The 10,550-nt window shown below is 31.4% G+C and overlaps 1 protein-coding gene across 1 annotated transcript; it reads left to right on the top strand.

Annotated features, from left to right (window-relative positions):
• Nucleotides 1-268: 268 nt before the first annotated feature.
• LOC110882747 (glutamate receptor 2.8) lies at nt 269-9,447 on the top strand. Its single transcript, XM_022130690.2, has 4 exons — nt 269-523; nt 717-1,029; nt 1,403-1,800; nt 9,129-9,447. The coding sequence occupies exons 1-4, from the start codon at nt 269-271 to the stop codon at nt 9,357-9,359; spliced, it is 1,197 nt and encodes a 398-aa protein (XP_021986382.1). The 3' UTR covers nt 9,360-9,447.
• Nucleotides 9,448-10,550: the final 1,103 nt, after the last annotated feature.

Genomic DNA, 10,550 nt, shown 5'->3' with positions numbered 1-10,550 from the left:
ATAAACATAATTTCTATTATATTCGGATATTATTATGTATGTATGTATTTTAGGATTATGTGACTTATAATTATGTATTTTAGATCGGTATATGTGAATGGTTATGTTACAAAGGTTGACACCGTTTAAACGGTTTATGTTCCCTCCAAATATAACCGTCACTAACCGACACTATATAAGAACATAGCCGGCAGTTATGTCCTGCACCAAGAAACAATTCCATTCGATATTGTATTCCAAAAAATCCTTGTCTGATTTTTCGATAATCATGGTTTCCCAACCAACGAATAATTCCGCTGCAAATGAGACCAATGGAGCAAGTAATTACACTCATTTGATAGATAATGTCGGAGAGATTCTGTGGCCGGTGCAGCCATGGTATGCTAGTAGAAGTAGCAGGCGGAATTTGGCTGGAAGTTCAAAGAAAAGGATGAAGGTCCTTTTTCCTGCTCATTCTCTGTTCAGGCAATTCGTGAGCGTGGATTGTGATCCCGTGAAAAAAGAATATGTCTTCGGTGGATTTGTATATGATGTGTTTGATGCAATGATGAAAATAATGGATGAATCAACCATATGATCGGATTCCATTTAATGATTCTTCATATGAAAATTTGATTAAAGCAATTGATTCAGGGGTCAGACATTTCACAATGCAACATTCTCATACTTTACGATTCATACATTTTTTTCTATATATATTTTTTTAATTTGGACAGGAGTTTCATGCTGTAGCCGGTGATGTAACAATTACATCAAAAAGACACGAACATGCACATTTTACACAACCGTTCACGGAGTCAGGTTTGGAGATGATTGTACCTGCTCGATCTAGATTATCAAACCAGCCGTGGTTGTTCTTGAAGCCTTTCACTGTGAAAATGTGGTGGATAACAGTAGCAATTACTCTATACAATGGCTTTGTTATTTGGTTTATTGAGAGAAACCACAACAAAGATCTTCAAGGAAACATCATTACCCAAATTGGAATCATCCTTTGGCTTGCATTCTCGACGCTCTTCACTTTGCGTGGTAATTCACTAACTTACACAATTGTGCTATCTAAATTCTATGGTGTTTCATCTCATACGAGCTAGTTCAAATGGTGTTTCATTTCATACGAGCTAGTTAGATAACAAATTTAGCTAAAAGGGAAACATTTCAAGCATGTACAATAAATCAATATGTTGAAAGTCTAAAGGATAATAAAAAAGAAATATAAAAAAGTGCTATAAGTTATTGTTGTGATAAGTTTTTTTTTTAAATTATAGTTAACGCATTAAATGTTTATTATAAAATATAATATAAAATTAACAAATAGGCGTTTGCGTGCGCATCAACTCGGCCCAACTTTTCTAGTGCCATCTTTGCTTGTCATTTTACTTCTGACCATTTTCTCTCACAGGTGATAAGATGCATAGTAATTTGTCAAGAATGGCGGTGATCGTATGGCTATTTGTGGCACTAATTATCACACAAAGCTACACGGCTAGCTTGGTAAGTATGCTCACGGCTCAAAGGCTTGAACCAACGATAACAAGCTTTGAGATGCTTAGAGACATGAATGCAGCCATAGGGTACTGCAATGGGTCATTTATAAACGAATATTTGGTGAATGTTTTAAAGTTTAAAAATTTTAGTATCAAGAGTTATAACTCGACCGATGGATACGCCGAGGGCCTTAATAGTGGCGAAATTAAAGCTATCTTTCTTGAGGTTCCTGCAGCTAAAGTCTTTCTGGCTCAGTATTGTAAGAGTTTTATCAGAACCGGAGAGACATTCAAAGTTGGAGGTTTCGGATTTGTAAGTCTTCTTGTTTCTAGTTTCTCATTATCCCAATACACTTCAACTTTCAAGTTCAAAAATTAGTTATCCAAATTCAGGTGGGGTAACGAGACAGGATAAATAACTAATGCATTAAATATGATTAAAAGATCGACGTGATTACATGTTAATCTTAGTTTTTGAATACATGATATAAGAATTTGCATTAAACTAAAATAGAATTTGGGAGACCTTTGACCCATTCATTTCAGTTATCAGTAAACGGATTTAAATTGTCACCTCTACATAACAAGTTTAAAGTTGGAATTTTTAATTAAAAACTAAAAGGGGACACCATTCATTGAAACTACTTTTTGGCGACTAAGTATTTGACTGGTTTCATTTATGCCCAATCCAGTGGAAATGACAGTGATGAAAATGCCCTTAAAATCAGTGATAAGATAGATTACCATTGTATCAAGCTACAATAAGTAAAAAAAAAATCTAGTGTTTTTTGACATTTTTCAATGTACCATCCTGTACTTTTCACTTGGATTTGCTACAAATGAAACTGAATTAATAACTGATGACCTATTAATTAGTTTCTTTTGTGAAACAACGGCCTACTAGCGACTAGTATATGAACTAAAGAGTAAATATCAAAGGAACATAGAGAGAAAGATAGAATAGAGAATTGTTATTCATTGAGATCTCTACAACATATACAAATGCCACTATATATAGGCATATATATTAATACAAAAAAAAAACTTAAAGACATGGGAGTTATAGGAGTTGTGTATGTGGAAAGTCACCTTATAAATGATGCATTCATAACACTCCCCCTTGACTATCCACATACCTTTAATACGCTTGGTGATGCTGCCTCGTTAAAAACCTTGCTAGGAAAACCCAGTGGGACAAAACCTCAGCTAAGGGAAAAAGAGTGCAGCGCGTATTTTCTCCTCCTGATACTTTTGGATCAGGTATGTTGCCTCATTAAAAACCTGACTAAGAAAACCCAATGGGACAAAACTTAGTCAAGGGAAAAAGAGTGCAACTTAAATAAGTCTCCCCCTCATTTTAACATGTGTCCTTTAAGTGACGTATGTCCATCTTCTTTGAAAGTCGAATAAAGCCTTTGTAGCGAATGATTTGTTGCTTGATCCCTTAATGTGCAATCCTTTATGTTGAGCAATGTTGTATAATCTTCTAACGAGACTTTAGGTGCCTCTTTCCAAAAATTATCATACGTCCACGACTGTGTTTCGTTACATTCTTGCATCTACAAGACTAACCAAACTTGTTTTGATGGGTTAGTAAAATATAATCAAATATCGTTTATACCTGAAATATTTCTTTAAACTCATTCCAATGTTTCTTCGCTTGACAAAGGTTATATCATGATAATAAGCTCAAGTGAAAGATATTATAACCATACATAGCTAGCAAAACATATTAATGCACTTATGCATTTAACGATGGTACTTTTAGAATGAGAATCTCTACTTTGGTAAGAGATGATAATAGACATTTCTTATAACAAATGATTTAACAACCTTTAACGTACTTTAAGGTTCAAATATGTCCATATTAAAATATCCAACCATCATCTTTTAGATAAACTTGAGGGGTTAGTAAAATATAATTACATATATACTCGAACTGCAGTTCGAGTAATAATTAGACCGTGCCAAGGTCATTCAAAAATTCTCCCTCTAAAAGCTCGACTATTTCTCTCGATGATGCCTAGACATCATCACTGTAAACTGCGATTATAGTGAACTTTTAAAAGTAGAACGTCGATAAAACATGGCTAATTTAATCAAATTTATATCCCTCTTTATGCAAATATTTCGAGTTGTATAACACTCGATCTAGCTATTTTAGTCCATACATATTCTATGAACTTGATATAGTACGTTCTTGAGGTTTTGACATCATTAATGCTTCTAGCATTATCAATTCATGAGGGAATTCTTTCCATCTTAACCAAATATGCATGTGCTTTCACTCTTAGAAGTTTTGCTATATAAACTTGCCCTTTTAACACATAGATATCTATATCATATGCAAAAATATCAAGAACACTTGCTTTTATCTCCAAAATTCATATTGTACCATGTTTGTATATAGTGTACATTGAGATGCCATAATAACCAGGTACACATTTTCTATGTATGTTTATTGAAGTATTAGTGCACTATAATTACATCCATAAGGTGTTTCAATTAACCTCTTAAGCACTCAAATGTTTTAGGATACTCATGGGGTGTTCCAATTATATTCATTTCAATAACATATACAACATGTATATGTATTCAGATCTGAATTTATATAATAATCATAATATTCTCGAGAACTTATTTTATATGACTTATTATCAAGTGATACATAACTTTCATAAGATGCATGTCAATTCTCTTTTATATATTACCAGACTAATAAGATATTGGAAAGTCAATGCATCCACCACAGGAGAATAATCAATCATAGGTCTTTGTGAAAATTCTTGTGCCACCAATTTTGACTTATATCACTTAATTTAATTTTCACATGATTCGCGTAAAAGACACTTTTGTATTCAACATATTTTACAACTTCAGTTGTATGGACTGTTGGTCCAGAAACTTTTCATTTCATTAGAGAACTAAACTCTGCCTTATTTGTGTCTTTCTATTTTGGCCAGTCATTTCTTAATATTCATTCATAGGCAGATCTTAAATCTTGATCCTCGTCATCTAATTATTTTAAGCGCTACATTATATACGAAAGTTTAACGACGTCGATTTTTATTTCGATTCCATACATATCTTAGACATGATACAACTTATTGAGATCTCTTTATTTTCAGGTACCTGAGGTTCTTCTTGAACCGTCATGTCTAATGTCTCTGCAGGAGATCCTATTACTATAACCTCGACTTGACCATCTTAATTACTTGCTCCAATTTTCGAGGAATTTTATTATTGGAATCAACTAGTCTACCACGCTTTAGGCGTGCAATAGACTCATTACAAAAATATGTGGTTGTCCTCTTGGGACACAAATATAACTGGAGCATAAGCAGTTGATTATGTGACTTACTTAGTCACTATATTTAGGTCAGTGAACTTGTCTGGTAATTTGTTCTTCAATATTGGTAAATGAATTATACTTTAAACTTCTAGTTCATAGTTTATAGTCTGAGGATCAAGATGACATGATAATTCATTTTATTTTTCACTTTCCAACTGCTTGTTATCTCCCCCTAATGTTGGGAACATTCATTCACTAAAGTGAAAACTAATGAGCCATAAACGAATTTCTTACTAATGGCTTTAAGTACTTAATCATAGACGAATATTTATACCCAACATATTCTCAAACTTTTTAGAAGTCCATCTTTGTGCGGTGTGGTGGACGAGTTTCATTATATGTCGCACAACCAAAATCTTTGATGAGACATCTTTGGTTCCTGACCAAAAACCAACTGTATGAGGAGAACTATAACTTATTGGCTTGATGTGAATTGATGGTACTATATATAAAATTACATGTACCTAAATGAACTTTTGCTCCTCTCATGATCATTGCCTTTGTAACCAATAGTAATCTGGATTAATATGCTTGCTATCACATTAGCTAAGCCGCAATCACACAAGCTTCAGGTTGTGGATTTGATAACCATTTAGACGATGCATCGATTTCAGAATACTAAATGGTATCATGTTGGGATACACATATTCCCTTATTATTTCCAAAATATTTAGGGATCTAAACCATACTTTAGTTGGTATATCATTAACTTCCCTTGAGAGCAAATATTGCATGTGTAAGTACCATGAAGAATCTTCTAGTTCTTTGATATTTTCACATCATCTAGACTCGGTATGGTCTAACCGGTCATGCCAATCATTAAATGATTATGAACCATAAACTTCGGGTTTATGATCATCATATATGCTTTTAGTTGCACTCGTGTTTGTTCAATACACAAATAGAAAATACAAGAGAATAACAATTATTATTTCAATCATTCATATTATAACATGTTTTCCACGTTTTATTCTCGTATAGTAACTCCCTTATATTGCCACTTCTTGTGGTCGATTTCAATATAAACATAGTTGAGGATCATTACAGTTTCCTCATTTACCATGATCATAACCTTTATAACGATCGTTTTATAGTCATCGCAATATAAACATGGTTGATCTCATTACATGATCATAATTCCTCAATTACCATGATCATGATCTTTGCACCAATTATTATATCATCACATTTTATTCAAGTAATAATCATACAACATTCATGGTGGTATCATTACAATTTCCTTAGTTATTACATGATTGTGACCTTTCACTAATCATTATATCATTACATTCACTTTAGGGAATGGATATCTCCACACAACTTTTATTCTGATAATGACCTTGAATATTCTTTAATAATATTGCTACTTTATGAGCATATGATCATATATATATTATTTGCACTATGTTTTATGTGCACATTGTTTGTATACTAAACGTATAAAATACGAGACAACATCGTATTTGCAACTCAAACTTTTAACCCTTTATTCTCATATGATCAGTCTCTTTATTCACCTCTTTTGGTGGTCTATCTCGTTATTAACATGAGCATCATTACATTTTTTTTATAATCAATTTCATTATTAATCTGATCATCATACTATTTTTCAGTTATATCAATGATCACAATAATCAATATGTAGTCACATTCACTTCGAAGAACGAAGGAAAGCCAAAAAATGTTTCATAGCTTTTCATTATATGAAATCATTTCAACTTTTCATTCGATATTGCTACTTCAAGAGTATATCTTAGGTGTGACCAATGGAAAATTTTATCTTGTTTTTCCTTCAAAACAATCTTCTTTTCTCATTAATATATAATTTGAGAAAAACTTACATGATCGACCCGTATTAGATTTATTGGTCAACATATGACGACCTTTCAGAGAGTATGACACACTTTGAATGTCATACGTGAACATATTTATAATTTTTTTTTTATGAGAGTAATGATAAATCACAAATTTTGGTTTTTCAATTGCTTAATTTATCCAAAAAAAAATATCTACATACAAACAATATATAGCATATAGATGACATATATTACAAAGTTAAATCAAGTAATACATAACATTATTTCATGTTATCAAATAAAACAAGGTTAAAATAAAACCTTATGAAATAATAATATGTCATCACATTCAAGCAAAATATATAAATTATGTATTAAGCTATCATGGCATAACCAATCACATGCATATCTTACAATAATATTTGTTTCTCTCACATTAAAAAAATAGAAACATCTATAAAATATATTCAATACAAAATAAAGAAACCTATTACTTATACCAAATAATATGTGATAATATCATGCACAATTATCAACTTCTTAGTTGATTTAGTTGATATTGAAATATTATGCAATTCAGTTAACACATGTTATAAAATAGTTTTGGTTCATGAATCAACAATTTAAAAATGCACTTTACGTATAATAAAAGCTACTATCGACTTAGAATATGTTTATATGGTTTGATCATTTTTATCATTTAAGGGATGTGCTATTAATGTACAAACAAGACAAATAGATTAACAATAATTTTCTAAAGTTACATATTTTATCTAAACATGTGGTAGAAACTAATATATGTATGAGAATACAACTCCATGTTTATCTAATAGCAAAAACCTTTAAAAGAATATACTAATTTAATTTTGTATACAATAAATAAATACGATGCTTAGCTTGATAGCGAGTTCTTATCCCATAATTAAAAGTATAAAATAATTAAGCTTAAGTAAGATAAAGTATATCTTAAGAACAAAAATACTAAGTTATATCTCATACACAAATAATTTAATTATATAGACATAAAGCAAGATTAATTAAATAATATAATAAAATTAAATAACTGAAACTTTTCATATTAATACTACAATTAAAAAAAACTAAGATAATGAATATTCATTTATATGTTGTGATAAATCCAATTTAATAGTACCAATGATAACTTTTCATCTTCTAATTTAATAATACTAATGGAAACTTTTCATTTTCCCAACGAGAAAACGTAAAAGAAATTCAAGTGGGTTTAAATTGATCGAACAATAAATATTCATAGTAGTAATAAAACCCACATCATATCAAACCGATCAAAATAACACAATAATAAAGACAATGAAAAGTGAAATATATATGCATTTAATCTTAATCTAATTCTAGAAACAAAGAGGTGTACCCATGTTGAAAGAGAAAAAAAAAATATACACACACTCTTAACCTTGATGATAATTCAAAAGCAAATTGCATAACAGGAAAGAAAAGTTGCATACATAGATGACAGACTACTGGTTCATGTTTATAGGTTATAAATAAATGTTAAAATTTTGTATAAACCTAACGCGACCTCTATTAAATTAAACTTCGACTCCCTTCCCATAATCAAGTTCCGGTTTCTAATTTAAATCTAAATTATGCTTGCTTAAAATGTTGTATTAAATTATACATAGAGATAAAATCTCAAAGTATAAAATAGTTATGGCAACCAATTTATATTTATTTGTTAAACATTCAATAAAAAGAAACTTAATTGATAAATATCATGGTTGTTTAATGGGCATTAATTCATGAAAAAAAAATTGTGGAGGAGAACTAGTCGCCCAAGACCAGATTGTAAATCAAATTGAAAACAATTTTTGTTTAACATATTGTCCAGTTTCCCATCAAATCTTACATAATGACAAAAAAAAAAACGATTTGGTGAATAATACAAAATTTATAAACGTATTGGAATTTTATAAATCTTAATTTAACCCAATATTATATGAGTTACAATATATATAAATTAGTTTGGTAGATTTAATAGATAAACAAAACAAATCTCTAACACAACCCAAAATAGTATGAATTACAATATGGTTTGTGTTTAAAATCATAAATAATAAGTTGATTAGACAATATCCACTTACCTTATTATGATGCGATTCGACTCCAAAGCAATTCGTGCTGATAACGTGTTGTGAAACAACGGCCTACTAGCGACTAGTATATGAACTAAAGAGTAAATATCAAAGGAACATAGAGAGAAAGATAGAATAGAGAATTGTTATTCATTGAGATCTCTACAACATATACAAATGCCACTATATATAGGCATATATATTAATACAAAAAAAAAAAAAAACTTAAAGACATGGGAGTTATAGGAGTTGTGTATGTGGAAAGTCACCTTATAAATGATGCATTCATAACAGTTTCATTTTTTCTTTTTGAACGGCATATTAATTAGTTTCGTATATGGGTCTTTAGACATTCTAATATGATGTTGCATAACTTATACAGGCATTTCATAAGAAGTTTGAAAGACTTTCAGCAGCCAACGAAGCATTAATGAACGTATCAGAAAGTGGGTTACTCAAAGAACTTGAGGACAAACATCTTATCTCTGAGAAGTGTGTGGATGAAGAATCTTCACCTGATGAAAAAGGGAGGCTTAACCTTCACAGCTTTTGGATACTATTCGTGCTAACCGTAGGACATCAACAGTTGCTCTTGTCATCTACATCGTCATGAGCATCAAAGAATTTAAAAAATCCAATAAAGAGGACACAAATTTAGTCAAACTGATATCAGCATTTATTAAAGATTGGCAACTTCGAGTGAGACGATCATCTAGCATAGTTGCAAGTGTGGAAAGTGCTAGAAGCACAATCGAAATGTCCATCAATTAGATAACACAGATGATGATTCATTATAAGTACTTTAAAGCCCCCATACATATGATCATAAGTTTAATGTTTAATGTTTAATTTTTGGTAATATTACTCTTGTAAAGCATATTACATTATTATGTACACAGATGTTTTAATTAATAGTAAATTGTTGTACTATTTTCTTTGCTTATAAAATACTTCTATGTTCTTTATTTTTTAGGAAAACTGGATTTTAAAGCCCGACTATTTGTCACTGACCGCTAACAGTCTCAATTTCAAAAATAACCATTGGCGGTCCCAACTATTGACATATATTGACCACCAATAGACCTTAACTAACAGAATGCTAACGCCGTTAGGGGGCATTTGGTATGATGGAATCAAGGAGGGAATGAAATAACCTATTCAAGCCTAATGAAAAATGGAAGTGTTTGGTTGGATAACGGAATGTAATCGAGTATTACGGCCGGAATGTTTCTCTCTAATCACGTCTAAACCATTCCTCCCCCACCCCCAGATTTTTTTTTCATTCCTTCCCATATTCATACTGTTTCTCTATTTTGTCCCTTTCAAGTTTCAACGCCACTGGTTGTCTAACCATTCACATCTCCGCTATCGTCTTCCTAAACCTCATCTGAACATTACCATTCGAGCCATCGATTCCACATCAGACACCAAAAGTGACATTTCGTTTCATACAGAAACCGCTTAATCACGTCGGGAAAGAACAAAGGTTAAGCATGGCAACAATCTTCCTTTCTCTCTCAGAATCAAATCTAGTGTTTAAGATCTTTGCTCTTTTCTCGTTTATCTTTCAGAAATTCCTCTCGGCTTTCTTCAGATTCAATCTCGATCCGCCTTAGCTAGAGATCGAGACGGCGTTTATGGAGAGTATCCGGGGTTGATTGAAGAACTCTGGTTTTTATTGGTTTCAGTTCGACATATGTGTGTTGTGCTTCGAGATATGTATGAAACGAAACGTCACTTTTGGTGAAGAACTCTGGTTTCAGATTGAATTTCAATTTGATGAGCGTTTTCAGGTCTTCAATTT

The sequence above is a fragment of the Helianthus annuus genome, chromosome 10, assembly GCF_002127325.2.
Source record: "Helianthus annuus cultivar XRQ/B chromosome 10, HanXRQr2.0-SUNRISE, whole genome shotgun sequence".
Lineage (NCBI taxonomy): Eukaryota > Viridiplantae > Streptophyta > Magnoliopsida > Asterales > Asteraceae > Helianthus > Helianthus annuus.
Note: the sequence above shows the minus strand (reverse complement) of the source record. Positions and strands in the feature narration are given on the sequence as shown.

Coding starts and splice junctions, on each gene's coding strand:
- LOC110882747 (XM_022130690.2), top strand. CDS start 269: ATGGTTTCCCAACCAACGAATAATTCCGCTGCAAATGAGACCAATGGA. Junction 1,030..1,402: donor GACGCTCTTCACTTTGCGTG/GTAATTCACTAA, acceptor TTTCTCTCACAG/GTGATAAGATGCATAGTAAT. Junction 1,801..9,128: donor AAGTTGGAGGTTTCGGATTT/GTAAGTCTTCTT, acceptor TAACTTATACAG/GCATTTCATAAGAAGTTTGA.